Source organism: Mycteria americana, chromosome 11, assembly GCF_035582795.1.
Source record: "Mycteria americana isolate JAX WOST 10 ecotype Jacksonville Zoo and Gardens chromosome 11, USCA_MyAme_1.0, whole genome shotgun sequence".
In the NCBI taxonomy this organism is placed as follows: Eukaryota; Metazoa; Chordata; class Aves; order Ciconiiformes; family Ciconiidae; genus Mycteria; species Mycteria americana.
The window spans coordinates 14,823,996-14,850,003 of NC_134375.1; the positions used below are offsets into that span (position 1 = coordinate 14,823,996).

The window sequence follows — 26,008 nt, forward strand, 5'->3', positions numbered from 1 at the left end:
AAGGCTTGTGCTCGAGCCATCCCTCAAGTCCATGAAGGTTTAGGCTCCAACTAGCTCTGTCTGGGAGTAAAAAAGAGGAGCTTCAGCTGGAGAGAGGTCTAGCCCAACATTTCACACAGTTCATTTTGTATCAGGAGCACTGAACAAACAAAACCCAGGTACCTATTAGATGTTTCCTAGGGTGTCATACCTATCACCTCAAAAATAGCTGTGGAACACTTCCAGTGTGGAAATAAATATGACTGCTCATATGGTGCTTGTTCCCTTCCTCCCTTCAAGGTGCTACATTGCATTAGAATACAGCTAAAATAAGCCTAATGCTCTCCTAATATTTCTCATGTACACAGGCATTGCAGTTGCCACAGTGATGGTACACAACTATCGGTGGGAGAAAGGATGGTCCTGACGGCTTTAAGAGGCAGTCTGCCTCTTCAAACCGCCATTGCTTTATATCACAGGGATTCCCCGCGGGGACTAAGGGAAAAGCTATCGGAACAGGCAAATAATGTTTCAAGCACATGTAATGTACCCATCGCTGTCAAGATTTTGGGATCAGCAAGGATTATAAGAGTAGGGATTTAAATCTCAAGTAAAATGATGGAAAGAGTTATGAAGTATTCGTTGTTTCTTCTGGCTATAATGTGCTTGCTTCAGCTCTAATTAGCCCCAGCGTAGAGCAACTTGGGCCTGTGCTGTGGCAAAGAGGTTCAGGTGTCTGAAACTGGGTGCAGGAAAGCAGTGCTAGGAGCACAGAGAATGGGGCAGAACAGTATTTCCCACTCCACTTCCCCCCCCCCCCCTCCCAGTTGTTACCTGGGAAAATTTCAGCTGTTACCCATCTGAAATCAGCTGAGCTAATCTACCGGCTGACTCCTGCTCTCGGCCACACAGTCCTGCTTTATAAGACCTTTTCATGGCCTGACTCAGTTCACTAACTTGGCAGAAGATTATCTGTTTACCCAGAGAACTCTGTAAGCAAAAGGAGGACACGGCTGGGAGAAGAAGAAAAGAATGCAGTCAGGCATGTCTTCTGTGGTGGTGAGCTTTAAATCAACTCATCTCACCTTTGTGCCATCTTGCAGCACAGGACTGCACCATAACACAGTTTGTTTATGGTAAATCTTCTTGAGAAGGTACGAAAGCACAGGAGATGGCATCACCAGGGTTTCTTTAAAAGGGAACCTTCCACATATATGGCAAATATCAATAAAATAACTTTTTAATTAAAGCCCTATAAAAATCTCTTTGAAAATGCTAGTAATTTCCTGGGATTTTAAATCTCTGAACTGATTTTGTTCAAGGTGTGCTGGCAGCGTGAGGTGGCTAGGCAGAATCAGGAGGCTGTTCTCACCATCATTTTTCCTTGTGAGATCCATCTCAGGAGACTCGTTTTTGCCTCTGTGTCACGACTTCTTAGAAATCTCTGTAGGCAAAGGATGTGCTAATTCAATCCTGTGATTGCTCTTCCTCCACAACCAGGTTAATTTACTGTTAGTTGAGATTCCCACAATGTACCTTGTGCCACCGTGAAGCCTGCTATCTACTGATGTAAACAAGAAATAAACGGCAGCTTTACATGTCTCATTTGGAATAATGATACAGGCTCTGCTGCCTGGTACTCGCTCTGTGTCTCAGAGGTGTGGGGCTTGCACTATATTGTTCCTTGCAGCTTGGATTGTTTATAACAGAACAATTTGTTTTCAGCCTGAGCTATAATGTTTTAAATGATGAGCAGCTCTCTGATGATGGAATCTAGAAGTTTTCACTGAAGTGTGTGGTTCCCATCAGAGGCAGGTGCTGGATTCAAAGTTAGTTTTTGTAATATACTCTAGCAGGTTTGGTCTTATTTCCAGAATTGATGCTACTGCATATCCAAAAATTAATACTTCACTGGCAACCTCAGCAGAGGACACCAAAAATGCATTAGGCGTGGAGGCTGTCAACAGCAGTCACGGAGGCAAGATGTGGCCCTTTAGGGTCGCAAGAAATTAGCACTCTCCTCCTCTCTTCTCCAGTTCTTCTGAGAAAATCTGTGCCTAGATACAGCCATTTATTGTGGGTTGTTTTGTTTTGTTTTGTTTTTTCACAATTAACGTTTTTGGTGGGCTCACCATTAAAATAGAGAGAGAGAAAGCTTGGAGTGGGCATACCAATGAATTTTTAGATTCCAAGCTCTCCCAAACGGTCATTATCTTGCCTTCTATTTAAAGAGGAGTAAATTAAATTGCAAGAGATGGTGCAACTGGTTTTCCAGATCTTATTTAATTTGGCTTAGCAGTTAGCATTTTCCATCTGCACAACATAATCATTAACTTTTTTGTTTCTTCATTGTCACTGTACAGACTGCTTTTCATGGGTGATCTCTGCCCTTTCTTACTGTTAGATTTTTATTTCTCTAAAGGAGCGTGTCTTTATTGATTTTTCTTTTAGGATGAAGTATATATAAAATTATTCATCCTACTAAATGTGCTTGCAAGGAAACCTATGTGATTCATGGTCTTTGATCCTGCTATCACTTATGTGGGTGTTTAACTTTACTACTGCGCATAGTCCCACTGGGGAGAATCTTAATTTAAAAAATACTATTATAAAAATAACGTGAGGTTTTTAGCACATGTCCATGCTGGATTATGAGGAACATCTCCCTATAAAACCAAGCATGTACATTAAATAGACTGTAGGGAAGATGAGAAGACAGATAAATTATTCCCCCCCTTAACTCTGGAAAGGTTCATTGTTGCGTTATGGTCTTCATCCATGGTCAGTTTGCGCAGTACTCGTCCTTTCATTTTGTGAAAGTGTCAGGGTTTTGTGTCCTAAAACTTGGATTTTCAGAGAGATTTAGTTTTCTGGTCAGCACTGCCAAGCCCAACTGAGCCCGAAGGTTATCGTCTTCAGAAAGGCAGCCCCAGAGCCTCGCCGGCCCTGCGGGGCCATGTGCGTGCGCAGGGAAGGGGCTGCTGGCAGCGTGCTGCCTGCCTCGGGTGCCCTGCCCGCCCAAACGCCTTCGGGCCGGGGTGCTGGGAAGGGCTGGGCAGTACAGCAACGCTCCCCTCTGCTGTGCCCCGCCGGAGGGGCAGGGGCGTGGATGGGGCGAGCACATCTGATGGGCCTGGGTCAGGGCCCCTTCGGGAGCCACCCGCGCCCTCCGGCGGGCCCTGGCCGTGTCCATCGCTGTCGCCGTCGGCGTGGCTCCCTCCTCCCCTCACCCGCCTGTCCCCTTGTCTGACCTTCCCAGTGCCCCCCCCCCCCCCCCCCCTTGTCCCTGCCCATCTGTCCCTTCCCCTGCCTGCGGATGCGTCGTCCCCGTCCCCCCGCCCGAGTCCCGCTCACCCCCTCCGCCCCCCTCCAGCGTCCCTCCCCTTGCCCGGCTCCCTCTTCCCCGTCCGCCCCCCCGCCCCGCAGCGTCCCTTGTCCCCTCCCCGCGTCCCGGCCCGCCCCTCGCCCCCCCGCCCCGGCCAGGGAGATGGCGCTCAGCCCCCCCGGGCGCCGCGGCGGCGAGCGGGAGGCGGTGGGCGGCCGGCGGCGGCGGGGCGGGCAGGCGGCCGAGCCGGCGGGGCTGCCGCTCCACTCGCCCTGGACCTTCTGGCTGGACAAGTGAGTGGGGCCGGGGGCGGCGGGCAGCAGCGCTGCGGGACGCACCGACCCGGGCGGGGAGCTTCACGGGGGGAAACCCCCCAAATCCGTCTGCGGAAAGCGTCCCCGCTCTTTATCAGTGCTGCTCGTCGAACAGGTCGGACAAGGGGAAATTAGTCTTGTGCTGCGTGCGGGAAAAGCGCCTGCCTGAGGGACCTGGGCAGGCACCGCCCGCGGGTGCCTCTCCCCTCCCAGGGGGAGCGGGCGCGCTTTCTGGGAGTTAGTTCCCGAAATCGGTTTCGGAACGCTTTCGGTTTTGCAGCTTAACGGGCGCACGTTGGTTCGGGCAACGTCGGTGGTGTTTTAAACTCTAAATTTAGGCGTGACGCCTGCGAGCCCCAGAAATAGCAGCTGAAGGCTGTGCTTCGCTGCGGCGGCGTTCGTGCCGCGCCGGGCTGTCCCCGCCGCCCCGGCCCCCAACGGGCCGAGTCCCGCCGGCCCGGCCGGGACACGTCGAGTTTTAGAACCGTGTAATAGTCAGGTTTGACTCCTGTGGATGATCAGTTCTTAAAATCTAAAGTGATCTGTTTTGAAGGATTAGCTAAAACTTACGAATTAACTGCGATGTTCAGCTAGTCATGTTACATTTCATGCGTGTGAAGTTTTAGCCTCTAATGGTCGTGGAAAGCTGCTGCAACGGGAGCTCACCCCATGGTGCATACAGCTAGGCACAGGGAAAAAGTACCAAAGTCAAAACTGAAATAGAAAGTTTAAAACCAGGATTTGATATTGTTTTTCTAGTGTGTATTTTCTGGCATCTTGTTTTTCATCTTTTACATCTCCCTTTTCTCACTTTTCTGTATTTCTCCTCTCCCCCCAGTCCAGAAGGAAAGCTCTCTCCTTTATAAGCCTTTCTGCCATTGAACATACTGCCTCATACTATTGGTAACATTCTCTCTCTTTTTTTTTTTTTTTTTTGGTAACTTTATTTCCTGACAGAGAAATAGCAAGAAACTGTTGAAAGCACACAAATACTCTCAGGTCCTGCAAATCAAATCTTACAAATAACCCCACAGATTATTTCTGGTTAGTCCTTTTGAACTCATGACGTAGTTATGGTTGGGTTCAGGATCAGAGTTGTGTTTTCTGTTTGTTTTTAAAAAGCACCATTTGGACTGCTGTTTAGGCAAGCTACTATCCAGATCTGTTTGTTTACACAAGCCATGTGGAGATAAGCATGTCTATCTTTTATAATCAACATCGGAAGTTAAAATCCATTTCAAGTGCCTGAGTTGCATCATGATTTTTTTTTCCCTAAGTCTTGGTTGTACTTCAATTTAGACTCTTAAAATTCAGTTATTCTGTAGATTGTTTTTTTCTTCTTTCTGATCACATATAAGTGCATTTGACTACATAGTATTGTTGTTCCTTAACTTATAAAACCAAGAGTGTATGTATAAGAAAAAAAAGTGGGACCATATGTACACAAACCTGTGTGTTTTGTTTACCAGCAACAGTGATAGAATAGTGGCAGGGAACAAGAAGGACAGCAAACAAGGCATGCTTCATACATTTAAAAACCATTTAAGGCATTAAAAAGCACGCAAGAGATGCAACCATGAACTTAATTTACTGCAGTGTGTGGAGGTTCGTGTCTCTACAGAGTCCCACAGAAGTGGCTGTGACATTTATTGGTGCACCCACCCAGATTTGATGGAGGGATCATTGCTTAGGCTTGTATAGGATGGACTTTCCATAGAAGATAACTGGGTGTGTTTTTAACTTACTTTAGGAACACATAGTGTGGAGCAGTGATGTTTCCTCATGAGATGGTATTGATTTTTGATTGCTACCACATCTTGCCCTGTACTTGGACTGAAAAGCAGGAAGAAGTGATGTTAAGGATAAATAGATGTTGACATGGATATGTAGTTATCTTTTTCTATTAAATTACTGTGAGAGAGATCCATGATACACATTCTAAGATCTCCAAAATGTATCTTTTCTTTAAGTCACACTTAAATATCTATCAGCTAAGCAGTACTTTCTGTAGCAACTAGCGATATGCTACCAAGGGATTCCCTTGGGGTGCATGACCTTGCTTTTATCACAGTAACACTGGATATATGTCCTGCTTTAGAAGTAAATGCTTTTGTTTTATCTACATCAGCACTTGTTTCTGTGAATGCCTTGGCACTGGCTTAACATCTGGAGGCTGGGATCCTGTGACCAGGTTCATTGCCATTGCCATTATCTCACTCGTGTCACGGGGCATCAGCATTTCCCGTAAGTGCTAAGCCTTTCTTGGTATGTGTATCTGAAATAGTAACCATCTGATATCGTGCTCTTGTATCTTACCCCATATACGCTTTAGGAAAGTGAGCATGATGAAAGTGTTTGAGAGAATATTATTCACCAGTTTGACAAATAAGATCCTGTCTATGATCTTCAAATACTCTCAGGTCAGCAGTTTCAGAGAAGTTGTCAGGTGTTTTTCTCTTAAGAGAAATGAGATTTCCTTTTTAACTGTTAAAATGTTTTAAGGTCATGTGCTAGAAGTTTTGAAACCAGGTGTTTAGATCTGCTGTTTTATTTGTCCGTTCTGCAGGTTTCCAAGTTCATACCTACATGTCTCATTCATGGTGCTTTTGCATGCAGTGACGTTATGGCGCATGGGGAATTTCAGAAAGTCTTGCAGATGCCTTTGGTGTCACCTTGGGAAGCTGATCCATGCTGATGGCTCTTCACACTCGTGTTTATCTCAGTGAGGCTCTGGATGGGTGCAGGGTCCTGCTTATAATGGCCTCTGGCTTTGAAATGAAAGGGTGCCTTTCTAGTTTTTGCTACACTGTGTAGTCTTTCATTTTTTTTACATCAAAGTGTCAGTATGCATCACTGAATATAACAAATTAAACACCAGGATTACAAATCTGGTCACTATATTTGTGTTGTGTAGCGCATTCAACACTGGGATTGCACAAAAGGAGAAGTCAAGTGAAATGACCATCAAAGGCTGGGATGTCCTGGGTAACAAGCCATGTTAGGCACTTGAAACCATCTCTTAATGGGATTTGGGGTTGTGGATCTGGGTGCGATCTTTATGTAAATACAAAGCTGTGAAGCTGATTATGCTTTTTGATGTACATGTGGACGTAATGCAAATATCCTACGTTGTAAACCTTGCAAATCATGACTGTCGTTTAGCCTGGGTATTGTATGCCATCTTACGTTTAATGCTACACCGAGTAAGCCTTTCGCTAGAAAAAGAACAGAGAGAACATACTAGTAGTTGTCTGATTTTTCAGCTTCATGATGAGAAGCCTGAGGTTTTGTCAGTGGTAACAGTTTTTGGTCCAGCGTGTGCGTGCACGCACCATAATGAAGATGTTGCACATCCTTGCAAAAAGATCTCTTTTGAAGATCTAACTGCATCTGAGCTGCCAGCATTGCTGACAGACCGCTTTCAGTCAACAGTGAGGAAAACACCAGTACCCTTCTATACAAATCGGTGCTATCAGAAACTGAGCACAGATCACACAAAAGCCTAGTACAGAAGTCTCATTTCTAGATAAACCTTGTCAAAGACGCCCTCGCTTCCATGAAGTCTGAGTGTGCAGCAGTGCGGATCATGTTGCGGGATCATGGCCTGCCTGTCTTGTCTTCTTGCCTGACTTCCAAGTGCTTTTTAGGTAATTTTGTTTCCATTGCAGGAACAGTTTAACTCTTCTGTATCTTTCTGAGAGGAAGAATATGCTTATAAACATTGTCAAATGTAATGCAATGTTATTAGTCTACTCCAGGAAAGTGAAAATATGTTTACATAAACATATTATCCTTATGTGCTGATTTTTCTCTCTGCATGTTACACTGATGAGTTCTATATAAATAAAGTTTAGTAGAGAAATTCTGATAACTGAACCATTTTCACAATAATTGTGAATCGCCATAACTAAACACATCAGATATTTGAAACTAAACTTAATAATTTCCTTTCTTCCCTATAGCAAAATCTTATTTATCTAGGATCATCTATTTCATCTATTTAAGCTTATGAGTAGGTGGTGTACAATGAAAAATGATGGTTAATATTATAGGAATGTTCAACCCAGTAAATGCATTTTGACAGGCTTTAATGGCTTGAAATCAGTCTTTGTATTCAGAATGGATTACCAGATTTATCTAGTTGCCACGGCATGTTTTTGAGTTTATGCTTTGTAAGTAAATATTTTGTTTATTTATACCAAAAGCAGTTGCAGCTAAGTACTTACAGGGGTATTTTCAAAAGTGCTCGGCAGCTTTTAAAGCTCCCGCTAAAGCTGCGATTAGATTCCCACTGGGAAACAAAGGCCAGTGTGAGCACATATGAAAAAACTTCTATCCGTAATTCTTTGCAGGGACACAGAAGAGCTACAGTTCAGCATCAGACATTAACATAAGCACAACCACCTGGTGGTTTAGTCATGGATAAAACAGTGGAATTTATCTTTGTATCCTTTGTTCTTTATTTGTGCTGGAATAATGAAGGAGTAGTGAAGCAAGCTGGCATTAGGATTCAGTTCGCGTGGGTTATCCCTGCTTCCATGTTCCACTTTTAACTGATGCCCCTGCAGCTTACTGTGAGATGTGGTATGGTGGGTCTGGCCTGACTAGGCAACTTGATTATTCCTGCTATTGCACTAAAATTTCTCCCATAAACATTCTGAAGATGCAGAAAAATGGCGTCACAGGGCACAATACGGGCAGACCAGGAGAACTGTTGAATATTTTATGTGCAGACTCTCCATGGGGAACCCAGAAGTGTGTTTGTGGTGGTGTGGTGGCAGACCAACTATCTCCATCCCCAGCAGAGCTGTCGATGCCTGGCAGGTGCTGTGACCCAGCTGGGAGGACCTGTCCCCTCCTGTTAGTGTGCTCGTAGTGATTTGCAGGGCTGTTGAGTTACTTGGAAGTTAATTGTTCACCATGGCAATAATTGACAGTTCAGTGTGGCATATTGGATTAATTTTATTGTTGATGGCAGTAAAATTATCCAAAAGGGAGGAATCCTGTAATGGCTTAATTTTAAGGGTCAGTATTTGCAGGGTTCCTGTTTTGTAGTAGCATGTGTATTGGGGTTCAGCAAAGTACACAACCATCTTACTACTCCTAGCTTATAGTGTAAGTGTTTGTTGGAAGAGTTGCAGAAATAGGAGTTTCTACAGGTTTCTTCACTTGGAAGTCATCTACCATTTCTGCTAATTTAATCTAACCGTATTCTGTGTACTCAGTTAAAAAATAAAAATCACAATTTCATGGGTTTCAAGGCACAAAACTGCTTCAGTTGTCATCTGTGCTGATCTACTGAGTTGATGGAAGGCTACCATGGAATCACTGTGGTTCAGATTTGTCAGCAGTCTGTAATTTTGCAGGAAATTCTGGGCTTTTTCCTTCTGTCTGTCTGTGACTAAAATACTGCCTCTGCCTTATACTCATCCATTAAACCAAATTTGTGCAGGTGTAATTTCTGCAGCAAATGATCCTGAAACTTTTAAATTGATGCATGTCATCATTTTATCATTTGCAGTCCCTTCAATGGCTTTTTAATAAAAAAGTTTGGGGGTTCATGCTCATACCAATAAATCACTGACACTTTCCAGAGCTGGGTGGAAGGCTGAAATAATGCCATGTAATCTTGTGGGCATGGAGCACTTGCCAGGCAGATTACTAGAAATAAATGGTCACTCCCCTTAACTTTTAAAACAGATAACTTGCTGGTTGGTTGGTGTTTTCGGCTAGCTGGTCACATAGTTTCTCTGGAAAACGTTATTTGCAACTATCCAAATAAACCGGTTTATGACCTTGGAGTGGAATATTCTGTCTGTCTGTCTTAGCTGCTCTTTTAAATAGCATTGAATTTGCTAAATGGCTGCCATGATTATCTAGATAACCTTTGAAGGCTATTGTTAGATAATAGATTTTAATCTTTTATTTGAATAGACCTTACTATCGCAGCATCTCCGTGGCAGTATCAGTGTGAGTATAGAGAGCGATGATATTATACATTGTACAACAAAGTTAACCCCATATGTACTGGTGACTGCTAAGTTAGCAAGCTGGCAGAAGTAGTGCCTAAGAGAAGTAAATTCTTGTACAGTGTGAGACACCAACAGGCAAAGTTATCTCAGGTTGTGTTTCTTTGTATTCTAAAATGTATGAAACGAAGCTTAGTACAGAGGTGATACTTCTGTCAGCAGCAAGCTAAAAACAAGTGGTAGTTCATTGCAAATCCACTACTCCCTACTGACAAACACAGTTATATCACCTGCTAACTCTTCTGTTTTAACTTACTACTTTTATTTTTGGTGCATTCAAAAGCCATCTGACTGACCCTGTTTCTGTCAAATACTGTGAACTTCTGGTTTTGTTCTTTAATGCTGAGTGCAGAGTGTATTAATTAAAAAAAAAAACAACAAAAAACCCTTACTATGATAATTCCTTTTGAGCACATTGATGAAAGTTTCGGTTGTTGTTTTCAAGTTATCAGTTTTCCCGTGGGAGTTTTCATAGTTCATGAGCCACAGGGCTAGAACCTGCACCACAGCAATTTCCTGGGGTTTTTTTGTTTGTTTGCTTTTATAACCTCTAGTTAAAGTGATTTTTGAAATTTGGACATGTAACACTGTTTTCTCATCAGTTCCAGCTTTGCAGTGTACTCATGTCTAGTGATTAACAGGCACATAGTAAAGTAGATGTTAGTGTCTGGTCTATACTGAAAAAGTTGAGAGCGATTTCTCTGCTGGTTTTGTATGTATTTTTAAAGTAACTTATTTTGATAGAAGCCTTCAAAAAAAACCTTGGAGCTATTGTTAAAGTTTTGAAGATATGATGCTGTTTCAGTAGTTTTGCATATTAAATTTCTTCCTTTACACAAATACCTAGTTTTCACCCCAGAGCCTGAATTATATCTGTACCAACTGAGAGTTACTTTAGTGTTTTCCTGGACATATTTCATGCTGATCAGATGTATCGGGGCAAACAGCCATATTGATGGGAGGGGTACTGAGATCTGGTTTGCCCTTATCCTTTCTTCAGCAGGTACCTAAGCAACAACTGATTTTTCTTCTGTTTCCTTAAATGTGCTCTGTTGCTTCTGTTTCCAGATTTAGTCATTTTACACATTTTTATTTCCTCTTCTGAGATGCAATGGGAGGTTGCTTTGTCTTTGATCTTAATTTTTCTTTAGAAATCCCACTTCAGCTTGGGGGGGGAGGGGGGGGAATGTTTTGAATGCTAACAAACTGAATGCGTCTTAGCAATTTTGACCTCATTCCCCCCCAAATTGTGCCTGTGGGGGCACGTGCTGGGAATTGTAAGATGGGTGCTATGATGTGCTGTCAGCACCATGACAGGAGCCAGTGATGTCTGAGGATGTGGATGCACCGTCCCATGTTGCATGCACTGAAGAGTCGTGATGAAGGTTATAAATAGAATCACAGAATCATTTAGGTTGGAAAAGACCTTTAAGATGATGGGGTGCAGTCGGTGCCGCGTGTGCCTAAAGGGAGCAGCTCCGGATGGGAACTGGGAATAGCCGATGGTGTGCATCAGTGTAACCCTGAGATCTGGCAATGAAAGCCAAGAGGTCCTTGGGCTGGTTTGTGGGAAATGCTGGTAGTAGACATGGTTTGAAGAAATAAACGCTGGTGGTGGACGAGCTGCCTGAAGTCTTGGAGGTTTCCTGCATGCGTTGGGTAATATGGCTCACCGCAGCAGAAAGGAGAGCTGTCCTTTGGGACTTGGTCTTCTCATCGGCCCAGACGCCTGTCCCATCCACTCGGGGATACCGAGGAGCTTGTCGCAGGGGTGGGCAGGCCCTGTGAGGGAATGCAGGCCCTGCGAGGGAACGAAGGCCCTGTGAGGGAATGCAGGCCCTGTGAGGGAATGCAGGCCCTGCGAGGGAACGAAGGCCCTGTGAGGGAAGGCAGGCCCTGCGAGGGAAGGCCCCGCCGCCCCCCGCCGCCGGCCGGCGCTCCTCCGCCACCTGGTGGCCTCTGCTCCGGGCGGCGGCGGCGGCTGCTGAGGAGATGGTCGTAGTTCCTTACATCAGCTCCGTGAGTGACTTTTCTTTTTAAAAGTGTGACGTACTGAGGGTATCTTAAAACGCTCGAAGTGGGTGCTGGGTTATATTAAACGCAATTAAAAGGAAGTCCGGGGTGGGAGCGTGCTGTCCCCCGCTGATAGCCCTTTGCATTGGGCTGCAGAGCCTTTTTTGATGCCTGGCAGCAAAAGGGTGTGGGGTGGCTGTTCGAAGGAACACTGTTATTCTTGGTTTAAAACTCCTAATTCACCTATTTAATCAAAATACTTCAAAAAATATCTTAGCTTATTCAAAAGGACTGTCATGGTTGAACCCCAGCCGGCAACTAAGCCCCACGCAGCCGCTCGCTCACTCCCCCCACAGTGGGATGGGGGAGAGAATTGGAAGAGCAAAAGCGAGAAAACTCGTGGGCTGAGATAAAAACAGTTTAATAGGTAAAGCAAAAGCTGCGCACACAAGCAAAGCAAAGCAAGGAATTCATTCACTCCTTCCCATGGGCAGGCAGGTGTTCAGCCATCTCCAGGAAAGCAGGGCTCCATCACGCGTAACGGTGACTTGGGAAGACAAATGCCATCGCTCTGAACATACCCCCCTTCCTTCTTCTTCCACCAGTTTATATACTGAGCATGATGCCATATGGTATGGAATAGCCCTTTGGGCAGTTGGGGTCAGCTGTCCCAGCCATGTCCCCTCCCAGCTTCTTGTGCACCTGGCAGAGCATGGGAAGCCGAAAAGTCCTTGGCTAGTGTAAACATTACTGAGCAACAACTAAAACATCCCTGTGTTATCAACACTGTTTTCAGCACAAATCCAAAACATAGCCCCATACTAGCTACTATAAAGAAAATTAACTCTATCCCAGCCAAAACCAGCACAAGTATAAAAGCACTTGAATTCCTATCTTTAAATGATTCCTGGTAATTGGAACTGGAGTTTATTATGCAACTTTGACGTGTGAATATTTCAACTTCACACTCATACGATTCATATTTTTATTAATCTCGACTTGGTTTTCAAGGTCACTTCCTGGGACGACAGCAGCTGAATGTGCATCAAATTTGAAGAAGATTTATACAGTACAAACAGTACAGGTAAGGTGTATAGCTTTGCTATAGGAGTTGCCGCACGTTATTAAAGTAACTTCACACCGTAAGTTTCATTTTTCCTCATACAGATGAGTCACGGTTGCGGCTTTGCTTACCTGTGGTATGAAATGTGAGTGTTACTGGTCATGTGTGGCATTACTTTGTCACTGTTTGAATTTCATTTGGCTTGCCAGACCAGGAAAGGAGGAAGCATATTGGATTGATCAGGCAAGCTCCCTCTTCTTAAACTTTCCTCAGTTTCCACTTGTGCCTCCACTGGATTGTTATACTTGATGTATTTTAAATATTTTTCCTGCCTTTTCTCCTTTTTTTTTTTTTTTTTGTGTTTAATACAGAAAATCACTACACAAAGACTAAAAGTTACAGCTTGTGGGTTTTTTTCCTTCTTTCTCTCCTTGAGTATGAATTTTAAAAAATTCTAGCAAACCGACTTGGATTAAAGTACTTTTAAATCATGCAATACTTGCAGCAGTGAGAAATTCCGCATGTCTCTGTACAGTCTGCCAGTGCCAAGCAGTGGGCATCTCTTGCAAGTAAAATTGCATTTCTGTTTAATACCACAGTTAGCGTGAGGTGTAATGAATTAGTATTTGTCTTGCCTTAATGCTAAGCTGATTCTAGTTCACTAAATCTCTGAAATTCTAAGGTAATGCCCAAACCTTCTCTTTGAAGGAGCCCAGCCATCGTGATCTACTGAAGTTTTAAATAAGGCTTTCTCGTTAGAGTCTACATAACTTGTTACATTGCATGAGATAATATCTTCCCAGCTAATTGGCCTAAGAAACAAATTGGCTTTTGGAGTTCTCTGGAGACGAGGTTATCAGTGGAACTTTGGCATAAAGGATGGAAGTGTCCTGCAGACCCCTGGGAGAGGTTCCCTCTCACCTCTCCATGTCAGCAGAATGTCCCCATTGGTCACGCAATGAAGTGACACTCTGAAGTTAAAGTTGACAACAGAAGTGGGTTTGTTTCAAAACTGGCTGCAATGGTTCCTGTTGAAAAAAGGACAGCTTAAGATCATGGACTGGTGTACACGGCATCTGGTGCTATCTGTTTTTCCAATCTGAATCTAACCTTCATTATTTAAATAATTAGGTTTTATTGGCTGAAAAACTCAAGGTTTTCTTCTCATCGGGTTGGGGTTTAAAATACAAAAACCTCCTTCGGGTCCTCTGGGGAGACTCATGATCTGGATGAGGCTATCAGAAGCTAGCAGCATGGCACATAACATGTTTTACTGTGCTGTCATACACATAATATGATCTTCCTTGGGGAAGCAAAACCAAAATCTTCATTAACTTCATCACTGTCCTCCATGGGCAGTGGCTAGTCAATGAGGAATTCCAGTCTGCACCACCTGAAGGATGTTTGAAAACCAAAACCTTCCAAACTAAGTCCCTGGTTCAGGACACAAGAGCTCTCAAATATTGCCACAGCCATCTGCCAATGTAGCTCTGCTTCTTCTGCTTCTGTTGGTAGCTTTAGGGTTTGGGCACACAACCAGGTAAGAGTACGATGTAAGTTGAAATGGGTGTTTCATACCAATTTTTTGTATTTTTAATAGTCTTCCATCTTTTCTCGTGGCTGGGTAATGGTAATGGCTGGTAGGTAGAATTGCCAAGGGCCACAAAATTTTATCACATAATGTTGCAATCTTTGTTTCTAAAGTTGTGCTAATGATTAAGTATTAGATAATACTTCATGAGTTGTACTAATGCTTAATATTGCATCACCACATGTTGATGCAACATAAGTCTTTAAAAATCCTTTCTTATTCCCAACTGTTGGATAAAGAAGAAAGGGGATTGGGATCTTTTCAATGATCCCTCCCTGTTGCTCACCACTGCTGTTAGGTGCCTTTTATCCACCCCAAACATGCATGACAGCTTCTGCTTTTACCAGTAGAAATGCTGGGAAGTAATCTGATGGTTCCTGGTAACTTGGATCTTATAATTTCTCCCCCATTCCTGTATTAATATGTGCATTTGAAGTTCTTTGCATCTGGTTGAAACTTTTCACTGTGATCTAGACAAAGTAGTTCGATTGCTAGTTAGGCATTTAGTTCAACAGAATTATTGTTTGTGGTGGTTTTGTAACTCAAGATAATAATAATGTAGTTTTAGACTAGTCTTAAGTAAAACAAGGTGGATATTTGATATATGTTTTTAATATGCTAAGAAAGTTTTATGTACTGGTTTGTTCTGATACACTTAGTATAACTCTAATTTTGATTTTTTTTTTCTCTCTATTCCTAAGGACTTTGATTCTAAAGTAATCCACAGTTCAACTGCTTCTCTTCTTTCTATCTCCACCTTATGGAGAATTGGCATCTAAAAAAAAAAAAAGCAGAAGTGAAATTGCAACAAGTTCTTTTCAGAGCATTTGATTATAATGTAGAAGGTGCCAGTTCTCTAGGAGCAGGATATGTAATTGTTTTAGAGAAGATGAACAAGGAAGTAAATCTACATGAAACTTACTCTTTTTTGTTAATGCAACTAGTATTTTTTCTTTTTAAGGATTTCTGGAGTGTCTACAACAACATTCCTCCTGTGACAAATTTGCCTCTGAGATGTAGTTACCATTTAATGCGGGGAGAAAGACGGCCGCTTTGGTATGTATGTTATCATTAGACATTTCTGGGAATGGGCAGTAAAAAAACCTGAAGTGGTAAAAGGAGGCAGGTGTGGGACAGGAGTGTCTTGTTTCTGTTGCCTGCAAATGCCTCAGCTTTAGAGACCTATGAAAGAAATATCCTAAGGATGTTGTTAAGTTAAAAGTGACTTGTACTAAAGAGTCTTTATTAAAAACACAGGCTGCAATTTAATTGTCCACCTCTGAACATAAATGTAAGAAAGAAATTAAGTTATAAAATAGAAATTAAGACATTAAAATATGCTTCTGAATTTCAGTTCAAGAATACACAGAATATGTTACTTCTATTTGAATTATTTTTAACTTGCAAATTTTTTTCTTTCTGCTGAAGCTAGTGTAATAATGATGCAAACGACTGATGGTCCTTAACTGTTCCTCACCTGTGCAAAAACACATAAATGCACATATACATACCTTGGAGTAAAACTAACTTAAGGCATTATGAAGTGATTCATTGCAGCAAATTCCTACTTGATTGTAGGACAGTAATGGAATAAAATATAAATCACTGAGGTTTCCTTTCAGAAATTTAGTTTTGCATACCTTCTTCCTGGTGCAGTTCCATCACATCTTAATTAGATAGCCTTAGCACTTCCTGAAGAGTTTTGATCTTTTGGCATAGTTTGCATAGATTGTGATTGGATTAGAGTTCTTTAACTTGATCTAGCATGTCTAACTGGGTGGCTACTTACTATAGGGGGTTTCTATCCTAATCTACTGAAGAAGTAAATAATTTTCTCAAGTGAAATGCATCTGAAGATCTACATAATTGTTCTAAAAATACTGTGACTGGTCAGGACAGCTAAACTGGATTTGAAAGAAATATTGGTGTCTGTGTAAATCAACTGGGCCATTGTGTACAGGTCTTGATATCTTTGTAAGGATGAGTGCGAACATTTTGGGGTTTGTTTTTCCTGGTTTTTAGTTTTGATTTGGCAAGTGACTATTAAAGGCGTGAAATGCAAAGATCTTTTCTGAAGATACTACATCGGTTTTACGACTGTCAAAGTAAATGTAGATTCTGTATTTTAGGAGAGGGATTGCAAGAGGGTGATCTCATCAGTAACCTGCTAACTTTTCAGTAATTACTGCCTAGAAGCTTTTTCTCAGATTACAGTTACAGTATACTGGCTAATTGCAGCATTGTTTTTTAGGAAGAAAAACAAATTCTGAAGTAAGAATTGACTTACTTTCAATTGACTTTCAGAAGAAAGGACTGCAGGTTTTTGAAGATGTCCTTCCAAAGTTTTCCTCCTCCTTTCCCCAGTGTTTGTCTGGATTGGTGGGAGACCATTGACCCTGGGGAATCTCTATAGGTCTCATACTGGGCTTAGATATTCCAAAGATGAATTTTAGGTTATTCCTTAACCTTTGCTATTACAGAGTTTTAACAGGAAACTAGAACCCTAATTTAAAATCTTATAAAAAGAATTGTGACAGAATAAACTTGAAGCTCACAGGTTTGTACATTGTGCCTTTGTCATTACGAGGCAGTTTAATGGTTATGTTTGCCCTGACCCTGGACAGCTTCAGTCTTTCTTTTAATAAGGGCAATTAATTTCTAGCTGTCACAAAACTGAAATGAAGTGCTCTCATGTTCTTTTGTTAAACTGGATAAACTTGGGAGTAATAAGCGGCTTCTGTGAAAATATGCCAGAGTTTTTCCAAAATAAAAGGTTACCATAGTAAAACATAAAATTGCTTTGTGGCTTGTTACCATATAGTGTGCAGCCACTTCAAAGATGGTCTGTGTCAGGGAAAACGTATGTATTTTCCAACACACAAAACTTAGGAAAGGGATTAGGTGTTGAGAGATACACTTCATATGAACAGTGAAAGAATTATCTCTGATGTCAAAAGTCATAGCTTGAGTCATGCTACCTGGAGTTAGTAATTGCCTTTCAAATGGGATTTTTCTGGGAAGATTAAACCCCAAACATAGGTTTATCTAGACGTGGATTCGAATGTTTATTTTACTGATCTATTTCCCATAACCAGGGAAGAAGAAAGCAATGCCAAAGGAGGTATATGGAAAATGAAGGTCCCTAAAGAAAGTGCGGTATGTTATATTGACTTTTTACTTAGACATTGTTCAGTAAGGGGGTTTCTTTAAACTCCATCTAATAAAGCTGTTGTAAAGCTTTTTAGTTTTGACATCACCCAACACAACAACCAAGCACTACTTTAATGTCTATAACCTTTTATTTTAAGACAACGAGCAAAAGTTTCTTTTCAGGTAATTCCATCTCTCTTGCTTTTGATGACGCTTGTCAATGTATTATCAAGCAAATGAAGGCTGCAGTATTATACTCTATTTCCATTTGGAAACACAGTATTTTATAATCACCTTTGTTCTCAAGACTGTTTGCTTACAGGCATGCAAAGAAAAATATAAAAATCTTTTCCTGATAATATTATATGCTAAATTGTAGCCAGAACCTCAGTAATGCTCTTCAAAAGTCCCCACACGGAGTCCAGCACAACTTTCAGCATTTGACTGAAATGCTCCTAAACTCTCTGCCAAACTCCGTAGGACTATTTCTGCTTGGCAGTGCTTGTTCACACCTATGTATGGCTGTGAGTAGCGCTGTCACTTTCTGTAGCCAAACACGGACCAAGGCATTGTTTCCACTGATAGCTAATCCCATCTCACAGCTTGCTCCCACTGGAAGGGGGAAGATCTTGCTCATTTTCTCCTCATCCCTCTTGCACTGGCTCTGGTGCTCATCAGACTGTTTTGTGAGCCAGCTTAATGCACTCTGATGTCACAAAAAGTCTTCTATTTATTTTATTTTTAATTTGAGTGTATGGCCAGGAGAGTTTCTTGATGGGCATAGGGTATAAAGGAGAAAAGACAAGTAGGATCATCCCCTTTGGCAACAGTGAGTTGTCAGATCACCTTGTATGCATCTTGTGAAACTGTAGTGCTGCTCAATTTTTTCCCCTCTTTTTTTGAATTTAAAAACATGAAACATGAAATCTGTTCAGGCATGTTGTTGTTCTAGCCCTGCTGAAATAATTGGGTTTCTCTTTGCGCCCCTAAGCAAATGTATGTGAGTTACTTCTCCTGTGAACTGTCACAGCGAGGAGATTTGACCTCTTCGCACATGGTGTTTATGTGTGTAAGTGTGTTCTGGATCAGGCCTTTAAACACGAGAAGTGAAGTGTCAGAAAAATGTGATAGCTTTGCAGAAGACATTAAATGCTGAAAAGATGGTAGCTGAAATTTCAGTCAAAAGTTAATTGATTTTTGCCTGTGGGCTTTTTTTCCCCGTATGTGAATTGCAGCTTTCCTCCCCTGAAGTCCCAAGGGATCAGAAAAGACTGAAATTTTCTTTTTCCTCTTATAATCCAAGGTGTGAAGATTGTCAGAAGTGACAAGTGGTTTGGGGAGCCTGCATTACTGGGTGGTGAATTTAGGGACCTCAGAGGCCTTGTTTTTCAGAGGCTGAATGACAGCCCCATTTTGATGAAGGTACTTTTTGATCTCTCAAACTACTTGCCACACTTCCCAGGTCACTTCTGAAAGGTTTAGTCAAAGGTAAACTTCAGTCAGCTTTTAGTGCCTCTGCAAATAGCATAAATAATACCTTTATGCATATTTCTTATTTTTGGCTTCTTTCTTCAAATCATCACGTGCACACAGCATCTCCTTGGCTAAGATGAACCATCATGTACAGACCTAACTCAAAAAGATGATACACTATAGCAGTTCTCAGTGAGGCTGTGGAGGGAGGGAAATGTAGTTTTTTCTAAAGATACTAGTCTTTCAAGTGGTATGAAAAACTGACTGACAAAATACTGACACTTAAATGTTGTTGCATGTGTACAGTGACACTTCTCTATGCCAATTTTTAATACGAAAACTAATACTTTTTAGATCCTCATAAGCCTGATCCTGCAACTGCTTACTACTGGATGAAGTGCTTCCTCCCCTTGAGACCATTAGGACAACTCACAGTAGTGAGCACTGCGCATGGTAATGAGAGTGTGCGTGGTCAGTTCCATCATTCATCTCTGAGCTGTTCCACTGGCAGGCAAAAGGCACCGTGTCAGAGGCTGTCATGCTGACGTCTTCAACCTGCCTTGGGAGCCATCTCATCGGATGGTCCTTCCGATAGCACAGCTTTATACAATGCATTGGATTAGATGATAATGAGTCACAGAAATCTTTTGTATTCTAAAAGATGGCTTAGGAGTACTCAGGAACGCCATTAAAGCAGTTTATTAGTTTGTCGTCTTCGAGGCTGCTTGCTTTCTGTTTTAACCTGGTGCATTTGATTTGCCGGGTTTTTTAATAGTACTAAAACTCAAGCTAACTTCATATAGCAGAAAAGGTGTTCCTTAAAAGGACTATATGAAAAAGTCATGATGGTGATACAAACAAATACACATATTGATGTGTTCTTTAAAAAAAAAATAAAAATAAAAATATTCTGTCCCTGTAAACCCACACCTTGGAGCATTATGTTGGTCCAGACGCATTTGGAGTTTTGTATGGGCGTTGGCTTAGGTTATAACAAGTGTCCAAAGCAAATAACAGTGTAAATAGACTAACAGCCAAAGTAAAGTGGCAGATAGCTTTTCCCCTTGTTTTAAGTCTCTAGTGAGCATTTGAATTTGTTGAAAGATGGACTTATTTCATAGTCAAGGCAAATCAGAGATGATGTTTAAATATAAATCAATTTAATTCACTGGTAAGGTTTTCAGGTACTTTTCTTAAAGTCGTTAGTAGTTCTTTTCTGTAGAAAGAAATGATCACCAGTGGAGCCTTATGGTCTTTTATCATGGGAAATTCTTGGGAGGAATCTACTTTCAGGCTTTACATTAACTAGTGCATTCAGGATGAGTCGTGGACACAGATATAGAGAAGGTAAACTTATTGTTAAATATTTAAAATATTTATTAGAACAATTTTGTGTAACAGTATGTATTGTCAGGGTCTAAATTCTTTCTCCAACTGGACTGAGGAAATTAATTATATAACACAGCATGCACTTACAATAAATACTCTTTTTTTGTCTAGACAACCTCAGAAAGAGAATGCACTCAAAACTGAGCTAGCAAACCTAACTTTTAAATTAAAAAATAATAATGCAAATGTAACTCTTTTTTTTTTTTTTTCCCCCCTCCCCTCCTTAGGCTGCAGTTTGGAAAGAGCTACTGCTAGCAACTATTGGAGAGCAGTTTACAGATTGTTGTGCAGCAGGTAACTTAAAAATGATTGAGGCTAGCATGATAAATTGAGTCTGAATACAGAACGTGGAAACACTGCTAAAAATGGGGTATAGGGCTGGAAATCATATTCATACCTGTCGTCATTAAGAAGAAGACAAGGTGTCCTGACTGTGTTAGCACAAGACTCAAGCTCAACAGCTTGCATCCCTGGGAAGCCAGCACATTTTCTAGTTATTAAATATCTATCTGTTAGCCAGTATTTAAATGATTAATATTCATTCTCCAGTGACAGGATTCTTGAACCCCAAATGCCACTTCTGTACAGATTTTTTGTATTATCACCATTGGAAGCAACTAAATTAGATAGATGCTCCCATTAGCCCTCATGGTCCCTTCTGGTTAGGAGTTGTCAGGGGAAGCACTAGTGCAGACCTGAAGCAGAGGGAAGCTGTGTGGTTTGCCTGTGGTGACATTAAAAGCCCATAGCAGAGCCATAGCACAAACCTGGCTCTCCTGAATCCCAGGTTAGCACTCTACCCAGAAGCAATATTTTCATTATTGCTTAAAAATACTGCTTAGGTCAAGGTAATCTTTAATGTAATTGAATTTACATAAGTATTCTTAAAATACTTTGCTGGTTTACTGGAAAACAGGCATTAATCATCCAGAAACTCACATGTGATTTTTATCAGAGGTAATAATTTAATGAAGTTGCTTTCAGAATAAATACCTTCTCTAGGCTTGCAAGGTTGCACGTTTCATTTGGAAATGGACTCCAGGAAGGGACTGTGAATGCTAGCTGGCTTAAGACAGATCATCAAATGCTGCTTCTTAGTCATGAAAAGCAAGTACAAGTCTGTAACCATTTAATTCATTAAGGTTTGGTTACAGAACTGTTTCTTGCTTCTGGGTGAAGCGAATGATGAACTTACTGATCCAGTCTTTTCCAACCTATACGATTCAGTGATTCTGTGATTGGCCTAGTGGGAAGGTGTTCTGGGAGCTGATTACTAAACTAACTTTTCAGTTCAAATGATGTTTCTTCATCATTTCTTTTGACCGTATTTACTTCTCTCCTAAGCATGAATATCTGATTAAACGGGCTGTTGCAGTGATGGTGAATATCCCGTTAGGAGTGTTCCTTCACTGCTCTGTCATTCCAGAGAAAAGAATTGCTTTTCTCGGGTTCACAGAGCAGTTCAGCAAAAACCTTTCAAACAGTTTCTCTTACACCTAGCTAATGTGGTGGAGCAGGCGTATTGCAGTAGGCTGCTGCTGGTATATTCACCTTGGTGGCTTTGTTTTTTTTCTACAAAAGTTTTGCTGAATGAGTTTCTCAAATAGTGTATTTTTCTCACTGCCTTCCCAACTTTCAGAATTGGAAGATACAGAATACAAGCCTCAAATCCTTGAGCTGTGAGAGACATTTCTAATAGTTGCTTTTCAAAATCCTTAATATGCATAATTGAGTTGGTGTCAAGAAGGGAGTGTTCCTGCCCTTTATACTAACAGGGTGATCTCGGGGTCAGTTGAAGCAAACACATGACATGCTGCTGCCTGCAGAGGTCGTTTTTCCCCTTGGCCATGTGCTGTTGACACTGCCTTTGCATTAGCGTTACCCTTCCTTAGGATGCATGGTGCAGCTGTGCCGTGGAGCTCACTGCCGGAGGCAGCCACTGCTCCCAGCCACGGCATGGCCTTAGGCTGAGCTCTCCACGAAGCTGCGTCCTGAGAATTTCACACCAAAAAGGGCTTCTTCAGCGAAGCACGGAGTTACCAACATTGGCAGCAGCAGCCTGACTGGGGCTTTATTAATTTTTTTCTTTTTTTTTCCTGTTGCTGTCTTGACAAAATGTAGAGGAAAAAGAGAGCAAAGTCTGGAAAAGCTGGTGTCTGATCTCCACCAGGTACTGTTCCTGGGGCTTTAGTTGTTTCATCCTCACTCCCCATTTTTGCTTATAGACATTACTGTAGGTAAATTGCCTTTAGTAGTTTATATTGCTAACCTTACTGAAGGGAGTCTTGTGATTCCCTTCTAATCAAGGATAAGAGTGCTAATAGCAAAGACGAATAATCCTATGGCACTTTATTAAAACCACTGTGAGGTAATATTCCAATAGCTTCTATAAATACAGTGTTTATTTCTTTCTGGTAACTATTTTGTCTAGTTTGTACATTGGTATTCTCACTGGAGATTGCTCTTTTTCTTTCCTTCAGTTTGTTCAGCTTTTGGGCACTGTTTCATAATGCATAAGTATCAAATTAGACATGTCTCACTTTTAAAGTATTCCTTAATGATGCTTCCTCTTCTGTGCAGATGATGAAGTAATAGGGGTTAGCGTCAGCGTTCGTGACCGTGAAGATGTTGTGCAAGTCTGGAATGTGAATGCCTCTTTAGCAAGTGAAGCAAAAGTTTTAGAGAAGATACATAAACTTCTGCCACACACATCTTTTAGAGCTGTGTTTTATAAATGTAAGTATTCTGTACTGTTAATTTCCACCTTCATTAGAGAAACAAGATGCTGGTAGGGTATTTCCATGGGAATATCCTGCCTGATTCATCATTAACCATTTAGAAACATAGCATCTCTCATTGCATTAAAATTATTACTTCGAAAATATACATGGTTTTGTCCCCTCAATGTAAAATTTAGCTACCATTCAAAATATAAGATATTTTTAGTTTAATTGTAGAATATATTTGGTTTCGTGTTTAATATGCCTGATTTGTAAAATGGGTGAGACAAATCTCTTGATAACTCTCAGGACTACATGCTGTTCAGTTTAAGTATTCATTTAGAGGAACCATTTGCACTCAGGATTTTAAGGGATCTCTTATTTTAGGCTCTATATAAATGTTATTATCAGAATAGCGTATTCCCAAAGATCACTCGTTGGCATGTTGTGTCTTCCTTGACTGCTCGTACATTGCCTTCTCTTTTCATCTCTTCAACTCCTCAACAAAGTTTACATGTTCTTTTATTCTTTTTTCCTTCTCTTTTCCTTAGCACACAGAGAGCATCATGCTTTTGAAGGCCGACGGGGAAAACATTAAGTGCTAAGCTCATTCATTGTTATTTGATGTTTTGAGGTGGTCTGGACAAGGAGAAGGATGGTGGAAGCCCTACAGAAGCACTACACACAGTGGCCCTTTTGAGTTTCTAACATTTCAGACTGGGAAAATGAGGAAAACCAGGTGCCTTGACTGCTAAATGCGCAATTCATTACTTCTGGTTTGGTTGGGGTTTTTTTAATTTTTCATTGTTTCTTTAGAAAGATATTTTGGCCACTTGTTTTTTCTATCAGATTGTATTTGTTCCTATTTCATTAAGATAGAAGGCTTTCATTTCTCCTGTACTGCACTTAGTTAAATGCAAACGTGCAGAGACATGGTATGCTGCTTTCCCTAGATGTGCTGTACGTAGAGGAATACTGGCTTGGTGAAATGTGTTTTCAATTTTCATTTTAAAACATTCCTATCACGTTAAGATTTACTCACTGGTTTTGTCCCAAGAGAGAAAGAAATCACACTGCATTTATTCTAGTATTTGGTGTAATCTGGTCTTGCACTGGCAACGGCACACATACTGTAAAAGTAAAGTGTTCACTAAATGAGTGACTAAAGAGAACACATTTATATTGAGACTAACCCTTTGTGGGATGATGTTAACGAGTGTTTCAATTGTAGTGATTTCAGAGGAGTCCCTGTTCAGACTAGAATGAGAGATCTTTCAGTAGGAAATCCTGCAAACTCCACGCCTCTCTTATTTAAGAGGGGATGGGTTTTTAAATGTTTTTATATCGTATGCTTTCTTATAATATTTTACTGTCCATTCATGATAAAGTGTCATGAGTCATTTCTAATGCATTAGACTAACTGGATCCATCCCTCACACTTCTGTGAGTACTTTAGGCCCATGCCTGCACCCACAAACAGTGTCAGAACTGCTGTTGACTTCAGTGCAAGGGAAGAGATCCCATCATATGTAGTTTCAAGCCATCATGACTTCCAAGTGACCTTTTAAAAAAAAAATACAGAAAAGAAATATATTTTGTGTTGCAGCATGAATACAAAACATGTTAATCTTTAATTATTTGTCTACATTAATTATTTGAGGTGTTGGTGTGTTTTAATATACTACCAAAGATTGCTGTAGTTCCTTTTACAAGAAGCTACAAGGTAGAGATGAATGCACACTCCACTGAGCATTACTTCGTTGTTAAAAGAGGTTTTTGTTTGGCAACTGTTCAAGTTGCACTGATTTCCACATCTTTAGTGTATTAAGAGGCAGCCATTAAAACCAAATAAATTTAAAAATAAGAATCGCACATTTGCAATTTTTTTTTTTTACAACTTCATCTGTATTTATGAATTAAAACTGTGCAGTTAATGAGCATTATTAATTAAACAAATTTTCTAAAATCCAGATGTCTTGCTTCTGTAATTGGTTTGAGATTAAATGTTACTGGACCTGCTTTTTTAAACCTGTGTATTTTTCAGTAAAACTTATTCTCTTAGAAGCTATCTATGTTTTGTTCATAGATTACAAATATTTTAAATGGATTTTTTTGTTATTAAATCAGAAAGGAGGCCTGAAGTTTTAGTATCAGTAGGTAGTATCTCTTGTATGTATTCAGTTAATACTTGAGGTATTTTTGAGTTGCAGTTAGATTGAGGTTTCAAAATAAAAAGCATAGAGACTATTACCAGTTTAATTAAATGACGTTTTTCAATTCACATTGCAGTGACAGTATATGAAATACTCCAGCTAGCCTTGCTTAGATTAATTTTTACCACTTGACTTTCCAAGATACATATAATGCTTCAAGGATTTCTTTTTATAATATTACTCCCTTTGGATTACCTCTAAATTATCTGAGAGCTGTTTAAAAAAAAATAGTTTTATATTTAACTACAAACAGGATTGAAACTCAGTGTAGTTTCTCTTGTAGGTACATTGTCACCCATTGACTCCTATGCGGAGATACCCAACCTCCTTGAGAAATAAGGGAATGTAGGAAGGTGCTTTCCCTGCGAGGTGAAATGAACTTGTTGCTGTGACCCTCAGTTTTATCTGCAATGAGTGGGGTTCCCCTTTTTCCAGGGAATGGGTAGCGGGAGGCCTCAGGACATCAGCTACCAGTGAAGTGCTAGCTGGTATTTGCAGGTGTGATGTCCACGGACAGCCTCCAGGCCTGCGTCATAAAGTCAAAAAGTGACTTTGGAGAAGTGAGGGGTAGAAAACTTTGAGAAAAATGTTTTCAACAGCTTGGTGAGCAAGATTTCTCACTGGAAACAATTCCCTGTCTTTGGAGGAAATGTGACTGGAATACTAATGGGGAATTAATCACATACCTCACCCTTTGCTTACTTTTACTTTTGGAAACAAGCCAGAGCCTCTTACCTCTCCTCCAGGTT

General features: G+C 41.0%; 1 protein-coding gene across 2 annotated transcripts; it reads left to right on the top strand.

Moving 5' to 3' along the window:
* The first annotated feature begins 3,435 nt into the window (after window positions 1-3,435).
* On the top strand, window positions 3,436-25,016 carry EIF4E3 (eukaryotic translation initiation factor 4E family member 3). Of its 2 annotated transcripts, none has more exons than XM_075514332.1 (7): window positions 3,436-3,597; window positions 12,672-12,744; window positions 15,276-15,370; window positions 17,410-17,470; window positions 20,554-20,620; window positions 22,907-23,062; window positions 23,598-25,016. In XM_075514332.1, exons 1-7 carry the CDS (start codon window positions 3,467-3,469, stop codon window positions 23,642-23,644), a joined length of 630 nt encoding a protein of 209 aa, XP_075370447.1. In that variant the 5' UTR covers window positions 3,436-3,466; the 3' UTR covers window positions 23,645-25,016. The 2 variants fall into 2 exon arrangements, with proteins under 2 accessions (XP_075370447.1, XP_075370446.1); XM_075514331.1 differs by having other exon boundaries at window positions 23,681-25,016.
* Window positions 25,017-26,008: the final 992 nt, after the last annotated feature.

Coding starts and splice junctions, on each gene's coding strand:
- EIF4E3 (XM_075514331.1), top strand. CDS start 3,467: ATGGCGCTCAGCCCCCCCGGGCGCCGCGGCGGCGAGCGGGAGGCGGTG. Junction 17,471..20,553: donor AGGTCCCTAAAGAAAGTGCG/GTATGTTATATT, acceptor TCCCCTCCTTAG/GCTGCAGTTTGGAAAGAGCT. Junction 23,063..23,680: donor TAGAGCTGTGTTTTATAAAT/GTAAGTATTCTG, acceptor TGATGTTTTGAG/GTGGTCTGGACAAGGAGAAG.